The sequence below is a fragment of the Panthera leo genome, chromosome D1, assembly GCF_018350215.1.
Source record: "Panthera leo isolate Ple1 chromosome D1, P.leo_Ple1_pat1.1, whole genome shotgun sequence".
Taxonomy (NCBI): domain Eukaryota; kingdom Metazoa; phylum Chordata; class Mammalia; order Carnivora; family Felidae; genus Panthera; species Panthera leo.
The window spans coordinates 87,624,384-87,638,960 of record NC_056688.1 but is presented as its reverse complement, the minus strand read 5'-3'; the positions used below and the strand labels follow the sequence as shown (position 1 = coordinate 87,638,960).

Sequence of the window (14,577 nt, the reverse complement as noted above, 5' to 3'; positions counted from 1 at the left end):
AGAAGGAACAGATCAAGTTTAAATTATTTTCTCAAACTTTAGAAATAATATCTGTTATTTTACTCATTAAACATTGAATGCATAGAAAAAGGTGGCCTAGGTACAAAAAAGAAGCTTATTTATCTATAATCAATATTTAAGTCTTTTGATCCATTTTCTCTAATTTCCGTCTCTTCTAATTTCTGTTAGAAGAATTTTCTTTTCTTTCTTTCTTTCTTCTTTTGGTCAGGTATTTAAATTCCTGTCTTTCTCCATCTGTACTCTGATATATATTTTTCCTATCCGTTCTTCCATCAAGATTATTCAGAAATTATATGTTCTACTGCTGAATTCTTAAATTAAGTGCACAACATAACTTCCAGGACCAGAGAACTGGTGCTTATATAATCCACTCTGTCTCAGTCAGCCCAGGCTGCCATAACAAAGTATGACAGACTGAGTGGCTTTTAAACAACAGAAATTTATTTCTCACACTTTTGGAGGCTGGAAGTCCAAGATCAGGGTGCCAGCAGGATCAGGGTCTGGTGAGAACCCTCTTCAGAGTTGCAAGACCGTTGACTTCTTAGCGTATCCTCACATTGCAAAAAAAGAAGGCAAGAGGGCTCTCTGAGATCCCTTTTACAAGGGCACTAATCCCATTCATGAGGACTCCACCTTTATGACCTATTCAACCCCAAGGCCCCCACCTCCTAATAGCATCACATCGGGATTAGGATTTCAACATATGAAGGTGAGGGTGGGGTGTGGGGTGGGGGTTGAGACACAACATTAAGTCCATAGCACAATAGCACACCCTGAAAGAGGAAACTTGCTGTTGCATAGGTAACCACTGCCCTCTCAGATCATAGGTACCAGGGCACACAATAGACTTTCATGTTCTTGCACCATGGGACTGCCTCTCCTAATGCATAGCATAGAATCTGCTACCTCATAATGACAAGCTGTCATGGCCTCACCGCCTGCTTGTTTGGATACATGGCACTGAGAGAGGACTGCTCCCCTGCAGTCTTGAACAGCAGCTGGGAACACCGTTTCCTCAATGGCACTCTCTGGAAAAAGCCCAAATGCATTTCTTTTCATGAAGGCAGAAAACTCACATCAAAACAAGTTCCAAAAAGTGTTTATTATGCCACAAATGCATCGTCCTCTATACACTTTATCTGAAGTCCTTTACATATCCAATCATCTTTTTTTTCTTCACAAGAACATAGGGCGTCCCTCACATGACCCTTGTCTACTTTTTAAACTTCCTAGCACAGTTCAAGAAACGCATCACAGACAAGCGTGCAGGCAGCATGGTGAAATGGAAAGCAAGCTGAATCATGAATCAGCAGGCTTGGGGTGGAATCCTCCAGGAGGTCACTCCACTTTTCTGGACTTCTGATTCCTTCTCCGAGATTGCCAAGGTCCTCTGTGGCTTCTTCAACTGTCTGGAGGGTCATGAGGAACATAGAGCCCCTGGGCTCTCACGGGACTCTATTTTTGCCTCCATGAGGCACTTCTGCCTTTCCTCAGAGGCAGCTGTCCAGGCGTCTGTCCCCTCCATGACACCAGGAGACTCTTCAGAGAAGGGACCACATATTAATCACAGAAAATCTGGCAATGGCAGCTGTCTCCCCATTGGTGGAAAAAAACATGAACAGATTGATTTCTTTTCAACTTAAGGTTTTCCTTCCATATACTTTTCTTAAACCTGTGGTGTCTAGTTTATCAGAGTGTCTGATTTAGCACGCTATATTTTTAGCCGTCTCAGTTGATGAACTCAATATTTCATGGGGTTCTGCAAAGACTGCAATGATTTGTTTCTCCATCCTCTTAGCAAGCTGGGGCCACACCACTGCAGACTGTAGGCTCATTCTCTGTAAGTCACTGGAACATCCAAAGCTCAGACATTGTCTTTGAAGCATATATTTTAATTACACTAAGGTCTTGAAACTTCATTGTCACATACAGGATTTCCAGGCATTTACCAAGTAGACAAAGTACTGGGTTGATATCATTGCACTGATGAAATATTAATATTATTGATAAGGCGGGACAATGTGGCTGACTTTATCAGACTCATACCATTTGCATGAAAAGGCTGAGTTTCTTTGGCTCTTTGTTCATTCAAGTGCATTGAATACCTATTTGGATAGACTTAGGCATTGTGTTAATCTGTCAATAAAATCTTGCACCATCCACAGTGTTTTGCAAGCTGATTTAGGTTTTGGACTACAACAACTGGCCATTGGTAGAAATATACCATATATACACATGGAAATTACAAAAATACATTTTATTTATAGCTGATTTTTTTTTTTAAGTAACAAAAAACTAACACTATGAAAGATCAACCAGCATACCAAAAGGACACTACCTAATATCATCTGAACAAGAGACTTGTCTGGGGATACCATGACACATCATCTCCGGAACTTTCCAGAAAGGGCAATTTGCCATTGGGAAATAAAAACAGCTTCTTTGAAAAGTCTGTGCTTTGACAGTTTGAATCTCCCATTCTAATCAGTTCCACTCCTACTCTTCTCTCAACTTTTAAATTTCTACCTTCTCTCAGTAAAGACCAAAGAAACTCATGAGGGAAATGGAAAGATGGGCTCAAGAAGGCATGGACACAGCTGAAGCTAGATGGGTCATGGGTGAAGGCAGGACAGGACCTTGTTCTCCAACAGACACCAGGTAAGCCCCAGCAGAGTTGGTGAGGGAACCAGAGTGTTCCCTCTCCTGGGCTACCTGAAGTTTTACTTTTGCACTGACAGTCAGCAGCTGGTGCCTCAGGGCTGTGAGGCAGTGTCCACCCAGAGCTCTAGAAGCTGACTCACCATGCCAGGGAACGTCATTTACCACATCACGGTCACAAGGTCAGCAGCCCTGTCCTTTCAGCAAATGTCCTCCTGCATCCATTAACTACAGGGGCGTGGAGGGAGGGAACTGGCAAACTCCATACACTTAAAAAAAATGTTATTTACATTTAAATGTAAGTCAACAGATTTTCTACATTCAGAAGCTCCTATAAACAGAGGCTGCAGCCTGGGGAGACCGAGGAGTCCACTCTTTCTGCTTCAAACAGGCATCAATTGCTACTTCCTTCTGTATCGCTCAGCAGCACATGCTGGACATCGCTGTTGAAGAGACAGAGGTTTTCCTGTCAAAGTCCATGTATCCATTATCTCAAAAAAGAGAGAAGCTTGTTCTCAGGCCACCTTCATTGCAAGGCAAAGAAAAACCTCCACAAATGACTGTTTTTCTTTTGTAGGATCTTAAAAGCTCTTAGCACCAATTCTCTTTCAGTGAGATCCCAATGTGCGGGGTGCTCAAGTTCCAAAACAACAACACCTCTTCAGAAACTTGTCAACACGAATCCGCCATTCCCTCTCATCTGCTCTCTTTCTCAGCCTTTGTTTAGTTAATGGAAGGACAAAAGAGTCAGGACTATTTATAGGTACAGTCATCGACAGTCCTGATTTTGATCCACTTCATCTGAATATGAACCTTTGAAAGAAAAGGACTGAAGTTTCTTGGCTGGAGTCCGTGCCTCCTTTACAGACCGGAGGAGATTTTAACAATTACAGTCATGGCTGAATGAGAGAGAGTACAGTCTGGTGCTTAATCAGATGCCTGCATTGCCTTTAACACAGAAACAGAGTTAACATGCAGAACTCACCGAAGACAGAGCAATGTTCTCCCCCTTCTGGTGATTTATTAAAATGTGGCATTGGATAGGGATCTGCAGATTAGTTAGTGTCTCTTGTGACTAAGGCTCCAAAGGGAAATACACCCACAGTTCAAACATTTAACTTCACAGATTATCAAACATATGGTCCCACACAGGGACTTCTTGACATACAATCAGTTGAATAAGCCAAGAATCAAGTTGTTCAAGAGTCTCCTCTGTTGCCCAGAAGCCCCACTGTTCACCTGTTCAGAGACTGAGGGTGAGAAAGACTCACACATGGTCTATGCCTCAAGTCCCAACACGTTAGGCTGAGAAAGCAGAAGACGGCTTCCTCAGAGTCTGGAAGTCCCACGGGGCTAAGGCATTAGACCTGGAACTCAAACATGTCTGTCTGTTTCTTGGCCAGCTTGGCCACCTCTTCCCGGATGGCCTTCACGAGGGCTGCCGTGGAGATGTTGGTCAGGGGCGTGTCAGACGGGTCGTTCTCGGTGAGGCTCTGCTGCGAGGCCGCCGCGGATGGCACCGGGGCCTGCTCCAGGCTGGGGTGCATGCCTGCTGGCTGGCTGTACTGGCGAGGGAGCCTGGAGGGAGAGTTTTGCTGATAACGTGACCGGGGGTAAGCCTCGATGTACCCTGGGAGGGGGACCTGCAGAGGGTGTCGGGAGAGAAGAGAAGGGCCCGGGATTAGGAAGGGGTTCAAGTCACAGGACACGCTTGATACTGGACGCAGGAGGGGACTGAAGGCAACGAAAGAGATCCAGAAGAAAATGGGAGACCACCGTGCACATAAAAAACCTGGAGTCTGTTTAGAAAATAGGTAATTTGGACTCGCTGGATATGCTGGTTGGATGAATTAAGTAGGTGTTTTGAAGGTTGCTATAAACAGCTGGAACATGCCCGAGTCTCCACCTGAATCTATCTGCCTACCTTTTTAACATAAGCACAATCCAGCAAACAGAAGTACTGTTCTTTATGGACCTCAAAGGACTCAGGGATTTATTCCCAACGATAACTGCTAACACTGAAGGAGTCCTATGCTTAGGGCTTTCCACACATTATCTCACTTAATTCTCAAAGCAACAACCTAGGAGGTAGATGTTGTTATCCTTGTTTTACAGAAGAGGACACTGAAGGAAAGAGTGTCACAGTCTCAGGTGACATGGTTAACAAGCCACTCAGATATGCTTTGAGCAGGTCTGTCTGATGCCAAGGGCTGGGAGTTAATCACTGTACTGTCTCAGATCTGGGATATGATCTTGGTTTCTTGAAAAATTTCTTCTTTTCATTAAAAGTGGAAGACACAGGGGCACCTGGGCGGCTCAGTCGGTTAAGCGTCCGACTTCGGCTCAGGTCATGATCTCGCGGTCTGTGAGTTCGAGCCCCGCGTCGGGCTCTGTGCTGACTGCTCAGAGCCTGGAGCCTGTTTCAGATTCTGTGTCTCCCTCTCTCTCTGACCCTCCCCCGTTCATGCTCTGTCTCTCTCTGTCTCAAAAATAAAATAAAAGTTAAAAAGAAAAATTAAAAAAAAAGTGGAAGACACATACTTCTGTGCTTAAATATATGGACATATCTACTAATAAGGACAAGTCAGTGATCTGCAATTCAGGATCAACTTTCCCACAGAAACAGTGCCACACATGGGGATTCTGTTCAAGGGCAACCCACAAAAGGCCTTTATATCCCATAATGCTAGTTGGAAGCCTGTGGGATGAATGCCTGTGGACAACGTAGGCACAGGGTGCTGTGAGGAATGGACACGTGTGGGGAGTCAGGCGGCTTTCGGGGAGCAGCAGCTTAGCTGTGTCTGGAAGATGAATAGGCCCTTGCCAGGAAAACAAGTTGGGAGGGGCTTCCGAGCAGAGGAAAAGCAAAGGCAAAGGTTGGGTGTGCACGGGGATGCAGGGATGCTTTGGGAGTTTCGTCTGACCAGAGAGGATGTACAGCGTATGGAAGGAGCTCAGGAAAGACAGATGGGCAGGGCCAGATCAGAAAGCCACCAAGTGCCAGGTTACAGAGTCTAGTTTTCTATGGCACACTTCTGAGGAATACAGCATGTTTCCATTCTTTACAGAGATACTTGTCTGGGCTCTGGTGAGGATGGAGTAGGATGGGTTGGGTGAAGAATCAGAAATTTTGGACGGGTGAATATTTAGCAGGAAAGTGGCCTCCTTCTACTCCCCGCCTGGGATGTTCTGACAAGCCCTCCTGGGAAGGCAGCTTTCTGAGATGGATGCCTGACACCTGGCCAGGGAGCCACCAGTGTGCATCAGGCAGAGGAGGGGCCTGTATTCTAGAAAGGACACTCTTGAGGTAGACCCACTGGAGGTCAAGAGGAGAGATGTGAGGCTACGTCAATGGCCTAGGTGAGGGCCTATGGGGACCGGAGTGAGGGAAGAAGTAATAGGATGGATGTCCCAAAGTTTGGGGCTTTAATTTCCCAAGACCTGATAAGAAAGACAAAGTGGCAAATGGGTACTAATGGTGGGTGAGGGCTGTGCATATTTCCCTTACACCTTAGAGGAAAACCAGAGTTGAGCTGTCCATGTCCTTGGTCCACAAGCACTAGGAATGTGCAGGAGGTGACTGGAGGGAAGCAGATCCACAGCCAGGATAGGGGACTTGCCCATCACGTCTCAGCGCAAACGTTCGTTCTTCCAGGACACCTTCCCCTGCCCTACGTTAGCCAAGGGCTCCCTGTAAGGTGCTTCCGTGCAGTTTCTCTAGAGTAACAGCCATCACCCAAGATGCCAACACCTGTCTCAGGCCACCAACTTCGTCAAGGCAAAACTGTGTCTTGCTTGCTTATCACTGTGTACCAGTGCCCAGAATTATGCATGGTACATAGCAGGGAGTCTCATAGAACTCGGGGTTCTGAGGAACACAGTTGGAAAATCACTGGAGGATGACCCGCTGGTGCCATATGTTTGTGAGGGAAGCTGTCATATCTCCTTTCTCTGCATTCCAAATTTAGCTGGAGCTTAGAGTGAGCGTCCAACTCTTGAGATCCCTCAGTTCTACAGCATCAAGCATCTTGGTACCAATGGCTGGGACAGGCAAGGGATACCTGACTCCACTGGAGTGCCCTCAGGGTAATATCCAGAAGCAGAGAAGACGAAGAGACGAGAAGCTCTTCCTCTCTTACAGTAGATTCAGGCTGGAGCCATCACATCTTGCTGGCCAAAATTCAGGACTGGCAAAAACCGCCCCTTTCCTAGGCAGTGCCCATGGCAGGCATCACCTGTTGATCACAGCACACCCCTCCCAATCCTTCTCCATCCAGCTCCAAGGATGAAACCTATTTGTCAAGCCAGGTTGAGGTGATTTTATCTGAGCTTGCTCCTGAAGTCTGGAGACCTGGGATCGGGAAGGTCAGGCACCCAAATGATGGTGGGACCTTTCTCCTTCTCAGATGGATGCGGAAGCGGACACCATCCCTGTCCCAATTTCTCAAGCTGACAAGCTCAGTCTCTCTGAGCTTCCTGCACTTTCTTTCACATGTGAGAAATCACCTGTCCTTCTCCCCGGTGTGGTTCCTGCATGGGCACAACCTCCCTGCTTAACTGCAGGTGGTAACTGGGCCCCAGCAAAGACCCATTTAGGTTGTGGTGATCACGTTCCTCTTAAAAACAACTAATAGAAAACTAACTCTCCCTAATACTGAGAGGATGGGCCCAGAATGATCAGATCATCCCATTAGGAAGGTTAGGTTTTGATTTGCTGGGTTCTTGTTCCTTCATCTTTAAGGCAATATGAACCCAAAGGCATCTGGAAGTCACCATTAGCCCAGCTAAGCTATCATCTGTGTCTTGAGAGCAAGAGGTTTTGGAAAACACTTCTGTTGACTCCTCCAGAGTACCCACTGGAACTTTCCATACAGAGGGTGAACCGACAAAGCTGTAGATTTACTGTTTAATTAGCACAAGTTAAGTATCATCTACTTTCTGAAAAGCACACATTATGTTTAGACTGTAAGTGGAATTATGGAGTCAAGTAAGCTCTGAATTGATCAACTCATACCCAGTGATTTTAGCTATTTAAAACAGCTGAGCACGACAAAGGAAGAAAAAAAGCCCACAAACAACCAAACCAGATGCCATAAAGTCTCACATTAAGATTTGTAGACTTGGGGCACCTGGGTGTTTCAGGTGGTTAAGCATCCGACTTCAGCTCAGCTCATGATCTCACGGTTCGTGAGTTCAAGCCCTGTTTTTGGCTCTGTGCTGACAGCTCAGAGCCTGGAGCCTGCTTTGGATTCTGTGTCTCCTTCTCTCTCTGCCCCTCCCCAACTCTCTCACTCTCTCTCTCAAATAAACATTAAAAAAAAAATAAAAAAAGATTTGTAGACTTAACAATAGGGAATCCTTACAAGTTACTCTTAAAGCTTATTTACTCCAATTTGACAAATAATTCTAATGAGCTCAGACATGCCCCATTTGCAGAAAATAGCCCATTAGGAAAAGCATATTTAAGGTGAGTATATCTGTGGAAGTGGGGACACTGACAGCAATATAAGCTCTGTTGGGAGCAAGGTCAAAGAAAGAAAAATCATATTGAATGTTGTAATAACTTCAAAAATTATAGTATTTTGGAGATGTCTGATGTAGGGGCGATAATCCTACCATCAGAGCTCATCTTGCAAATGTCATTTTAGTATAGTAAGGCATCCTAATGATGCTGAATCATTTTTTAAAGACAATTCAAATTACATTCCTCTTTTAAAGGAGGGGAGGGGAGATATAATTCATTCCAGAATTTTTTAATGCAAGATAGTATGCATTTTTAAATATTTTGAAAATTAAAGGGATAAGCTTTGATCATCAGGAAAATTAATATATGTAGGATAGTTTTACCCCAATGATGTTGTTTAGACGTGGCATCACTACCCTAAGAATAGACACCAATGCTGAGGCTGAGTTGAACCTGTAGGGGTAAAAGGTATGAACCTCAGGGTTTTAGACAGAGAGAAAAGATGACCCAGGCCTTGGGCTAGATGTTTGATAAATCTAGGATATATTTCAAATGTTGAGACCAAACCCTAAAATGACACTCATCCCCAGGTGACCCTCAAGTTAAGTCTGGGAGACAGCCTGCCTTTCTTATCCATGATGGATGACAACACAGAGGGGTTGGGGCAACCCACACCAGAGGCCAGCATTGTGATGTTTTCATTTGCTTGTTTTTCTCACTTAGCAGCCCTTGACAGGTGACTCCGAGACAGGTCTGGGTGTGACTATCCAGGTTCATCTGGCTGCTGCCCTCTTTGGTCTAGGCCGGGCCAGGTCCACTGTGCCATATGCTCCTACTTATGATAGAGCATGGAACCAGGGGGTCACAACAACACAACCCTTTGCTGGAAGTCAGGCAGAATGCCTTAGGATCTATGTGCAAAGTAATTCAATCTTGAGTTTCTAAAACTATATCTTCTGATACTCCATCTAAAATTTTTACAGAATTTTAAAACTAAAAGGAACAAATTTAATAAAGGCTTTGGAAACAGACCAATGAAGGTTTGAATTTTGGCCTTAGCACCTTATGAAAGCTGTGTGGCTTTAGTTTTATTATTATTATTATTATTGGTTTAAAGCTGTGTGGCTTTAGACAGTCATGTCACCTGACTAGGCCTCAGTTTCTTCATTTGCAAAATGGGACACATCATGGGAATAATAATACCTACCGGATAGGATTGTTGTGAAGAATAAGATAATATAAATAAAACATCTAACATGATGTCTGGCACATAGAAAATACTCAAAAAATGATGGTTACAATGAAAATTTATTTGACTAAGGATGCCCTGCTAGAATGAGGTAGAATCCAGACCGGAAGGTGGGTCTCAAGTTTTCTCTCAAAAGACATCCCACTTGACTACACTGTCTCCACTAAAATGCTTGATGTCAGCCACCTGGTTGGTGGGAAGGGGGCAGAGATAACAAAACGCTGTCTCAACCTCTCATCTGTTTTCTCCCTAAAGTGTGTCCAGCAGGTAAGGCTGTGAGGGAATCAGCGAGGCTCTCACCGAATCGGCCCACTGGCTTGGGAGCTCATTCTCTCCTGCATAGGACATCCAGGCCTGGTTTCTGTAGGACGAGGGAGGCGTTGGGATGAAATAGCCGGTGAAGCCAGGTCTGTTGGCAGCTGGGATGGCGAACACTGCCGGCACCGTATTACCTGGCATGGAGGAGATGGATGGGGAGGATTAGGCCAGCATCCCACCTACCGGGCTGACATTCGCACAAAGCTGGGGGAAGCTGGCAAACGGCGAACTCTGGCATGGGGGGAGGGGAAAATGAGGTGTGGAGCAGACCTCTACCTGCAGCCCTAGCCTTGCCCACCTGCCCAGTCATCTGCTATGACTCAGACCTGGTTTTCTAGAGAAATGATGGCCCAACTCCCCTCGCTGAACCCTCACCAACTCCCCCATCCCCATCCCAACACCCCTGACCTACTGGCAAGAAGAAGGGACACCTTAGTGTCCAGATACGTTTCTCCAGGGAGAATGGGTGTTTTTAAAAAATCCCAGAAAAGGAACCAAAAGGAATGGATTCCACTGATGGAATTTCCGGACACGGTGAATTCTTTAGTTAAGTGTTGACGATTAAGTGTTCGCAGTTTTAGTCTAAAAGGCATGCTTTGAATAGACTAAAAAAGCGATCAGGGCATGAAAAAACCTTGGGGTTAATTTCAGCATTGTTTCTAATAGCAAAAGACTGGAAACAACCAATATGTCCCTCATTAGGGGAAAGGTTAAACTGGCATGTCATATCATTCAATACCATGTGGCAGTTTAAACAAATCAACTAGACCAACATGTACCCATCCTGAAAACAATGCTGAGTCAAGAAAACAAATGCAGAAGGAAATGTATGGTTTGATATCACTCGTATACATGTAAAATAACAAAAGCATTTAATATGCACTATTGGATATGCACACATATGTAGCAAAAAGCACCCTCAATTTAAGAACTGGGATTACGTCTGGGAAGACGGGGAATGAGATAGAGCTGGAGGGTTCTGTCTGCAATGCTTTAAAGATACATAATAATTTAAAAAGAAACCCTGAAGTCTGGCAAATGTTAGCATATACCCTTACTGTAGCATACCTTAATATTTTGTCATATTTCAGATTTTTTAAAGAAATAGAACAGTAGCTCTTCCAACCAGAGCTACTGAAGTCAGACACACAGTTGCCTGGATTGCTAAGGATGACAGGGAGCAGATGGCTTGTGTGGATTTGGGGGGTGCGGGAGTGCAAAGAGCACGGCACCGGGGTGGGGCTGGGGTACAGCACTGGCCTTTTTCAGCGTTTCTCCTCTTGCCCACCTGAGTAATTTAAAGCCGACTGGTCCAACTGCGCCACGGACACGGGGCCTCTGGACACCTGCGCGAAGGAGGGGCTGTCGTGCAGCTGGGCCGGTTCGGGCCCTGCGGACTCGGCCATCCTGGTCTTGCTGCCCACGTCCGAGGTGGACCTGGGGGGTGCAGAGGGGCTGCGTTAGCCGCTCCCACCCAAGGCGAGGTTCCCACCGCTTGCACCTCTGGGGGTCGCCTCAGGGGACCTTGGCGGTCTCCAAGCCCCACGAGGGTGGGGGTCCTCAGGCCTGGATGTGCCGCCCCCCCCTCCCCTGAATAACAAAGAAGGCCAAGCGCGTCTGGAGTTGGAGCAGCGGTTGTGGTGGCCCGAACTTAAGTCATTTTTAGATATTCAAGGTCAGTGCTCCCCCGAGGGTGGCTCTTGTGTCTCTGGGGAGTAGCACACTTAATTTCCACATAAAATAAGCCAGGCAATTAGCGCTGGGTATTAGCTGGGGATGGTCGACCTGGGGGGATGACATCATCAGCAGCCAATGAGAAGGCTCCGTCTGGTGTGCCTGGTCGCTCCCCTTCCAGACACCAGGGCTGGTGACCTGCGAGGGCCAGAGGGCCACAGTTTCCTGCTGCTGGTGGTAGCAAGAAGCCCAAGGCTCTGAGAAGCTTGGACTGCTCCCGGAAGCAGGAGCCTAGCACTTTCTAGGCGTTATGAATGACAGAACACTTTTTGTCCCCCGATCCCACAGGCGAGCAGAGAATCCGGCCCATTAAACACATCATATTTCCACTTAGTGCTCAGAATGCCAGTGAGAAGAGGGCTGCCTGGGCTCCACGGGTGCCAGCTTCTCCCCTCTAATAAAGGGTGCTTTAGCCAGTCTCTAACCTCCCCTTCACAGAGGGATTTCAGGCTCCTAAAATTAAAATGGAAGGAGGCAAAGACAGCCACAGCAGGTGGCAGGCTGCCAGCTCTGAGCAGCCAAGTGTCTGTCACTGTAATAGCAGAACAGAGCCACAGCACCGCAGCCGGACCAGGAGGCGGGGGTGTGGGTTCTATCTACCTCCCCTCGCTCAGCCTCAGTTTCCTGGTCTGTGAAACAAAAGGGGTGGATGAACCCCTCTCCGAGGCTCCTCCGTGGTCTAATCGTCTGGGTCTATATGGAAAGCAGTGACCTGCTGATATTTGGCAAGACGGTAGACAGGGTGGAAGGGCAGGGGAAGAGACTGGTGGGTAAGAAATAAGAAACAGATACTGGCCTTCAGCAAATGGGCCACAAATGACTGACGTGAAGTTCCTGGCATTCAGAACCATCAGGAGTAATTGAGGCTTCCCAGTATTGCCCAGGGAGGGTTAAACACAGAGGCTGTGATGATTTGACCCTACATCAGGGTGGCTGCTGGAGGCTCAGTAATGTGGGGTCTCCCTTCCTTTCTTGATCCCTCCATCTTTCTCTTGGTTGATCTCTCCCACAGCCCTGGCTTCCCAGATACTACTCCAGGCATCTGCTACTAGTTTAGAAAACCCTTCCGAGGAAAACTCCCATGTTCTGCCCCATACACTTAGCCCCCTTGGAGGAATCCTAGAATCTCTGTGATCAGTTAGGTCGTCTCCCTCATTTTACAATAAGGAAACAGGGGCCAGAGAGTTGAGGCAACTTGCCCAGGGTTTTATACAGGGTTAGGATAGAACCCTGGTGTGCTGCTTCCCAACCCACTCTGAGCTCGACTGGAGTCAAGGGCTGGTGTCTACACACAGCCTGGCATTCTAAACTGCGGGAAATGAGGGCAGGGCCATTTTGGAGGAAAAACTCATTTTTCTTCACCATTTTCACAAAGTTCAGACCTGTGGTCCACAGATAAGGTGTGGCTAGCATGTTGGGGGAGGCTAGGGTAGGAGGGCCAGGGCAGGGGATCATACCTATCCCAGGGCACAGTTGTTTCTTTAACCCTGGACCTGATGCCTATTCCAGCATCTCCCAGCACTCATGGATTTTGTGTTTCTTGCCTATCTTTATCTAAAACATGTGCTTTTTATAAGATCACAAAGACAATATCTTTATCATATCTGAGTTATATCTTTATATCTGAGTTAATACGTTTATACATATCTGAGTTCATGTGCTCTCAGCCTCCCATCTTGGAAGTCATGAGTTAGGCTGGGTGCCCAGACATGCTGCTCCCTGGCCTCTTAGCCACCACCCCTAAACAACAAAGGGACTTCTGGGTACACACACGTGCCAGGAGGGGCCCAGACTGGAGGCAACCGTTGGAGTGGCCTGAGCTGGAATAATTTTTAGATGTTGAAGGTAAGGGTATGGGGCTTCTATGGTATGGGTTGGTTGACCTTGAGTTTCTTCAGTTGTGGGTTCTAAAGGACTTCCCATGTCAAATGATAAGAAAGTTGGTGAACCCTCTCTGTGCTCCCACTTCCTTCATGGTACTTGGAGCACCCCAGGCACGAGGTTGTCTGTACAGGTGATTGCACCCTCAGTGGGACGGCCATGAAGGAGATGTGTCAGGTCAGGGTAAACAGGAACAAATCTCCAAACATTCCAAGCAAAGCAAAGAAAGGAATGTGTTACCGCCTGAGAGAAGCAACAGCCACAGGGCCAGTCCGGGGAGGTACAGGTGGAGGGGGAGAGCCCATGACCATTTCAGGAAGCTGGGAAAACCTGTATGCCTGTGAAATAGACGAGCAGTAGAGGAAGATCTGTTAAAATGCAGTGTCCATCAACACACAGGTTCTTCTTACTGAAAAGGAAAGCAGACTCCCAGGTCAGGTTTTCCTGCCTTCCTCAAAATCTCCCCTAATCTTCCTTATGTTCCCCAGTCCCCTCTTCCATCTCATCTCCAGCCAGGCTCCCCTTTGCTTGGGCCATTGTAGTCACGGAGTCCTTCGATTGATCTTAGAATAAGCCAAGTTCTTTCCTGCCTCCAGCTTTTGTATGTGCTGCTTCTTCCCCCTGGAATGCTTTTCTCCTAATCCTTCCCATGGTTCCTTCCTTCATCTCATTCAGCCAGCCCCATGTTCCCCTAGAGCCCCATTTACTCTCTCTCCATATTCTGCTTTATTTTTTGCCATAGCAATTGTCACCCTATGGTATTATATCATTGCTTGTTTAGGTATTTCCTGCCACCAGCTGGACTGTAATGTGGGAAGGGCTTTGCTGTCAGCTATATCCTCATGCCTGCAACAGTGCCTGGTAGATCATGTATGATCAATAAATAAATGAATAAATGAATGAATGAAGGAATGAATGAATCACTGATTGCGTTTTACTTTGTCACTCGTGGAAAGCAGATTTAGTTGGGGGGGAAGGGATGGCTTTAGAATCAGGAAGTATGGGTGGAGGTCCTAGTTTGCTGACAAATAGACTGTATGTCCCTAAGCAAGTTGGGTGACCTCTCTGGGCCTTGCTGTCCTCTTCCAAAGTGGGGACAAGGATGCCTTGCTCAGAGGGCTGCTAAGAAGATCAGGCAAGTCGGTGTATGTTTAAGTATTTCACAATCTATAAAGCACTATTCAAAGATAAAGGATTAGAACTGTCACGAAAGAGAAGACTTTAATCAACACGTGAGGGGATAAAATGAAAA

At 46.5% G+C, this 14,577-nt stretch overlaps 1 protein-coding gene across 1 annotated transcript in view; it reads right to left on the bottom strand.

Annotated features, from left to right (window-relative positions):
* Nucleotides 1–1,150: 1,150 nt before the first annotated feature.
* KIAA1549L (KIAA1549 like) overlaps nt 1,151–14,577 on the bottom strand; it is a 265,919-nt gene continuing 252,492 nt past the window's right edge. Inside the window, exons 18-21 of the mRNA XM_042906019.1 lie at nt 13,566–13,663; nt 10,999–11,147; nt 9,693–9,844; nt 1,151–4,322 (exon numbers count right to left, since the gene is read on the bottom strand). Of these exons, the coding sequence (XP_042761953.1) occupies nt 4,041–4,322; nt 9,693–9,844; nt 10,999–11,147; nt 13,566–13,663 (681 nt within the window). The 3' untranslated portion in view covers nt 1,151–4,040. The remainder of the gene's footprint in view (nt 4,323–9,692; nt 9,845–10,998; nt 11,148–13,565; nt 13,664–14,577) is intronic.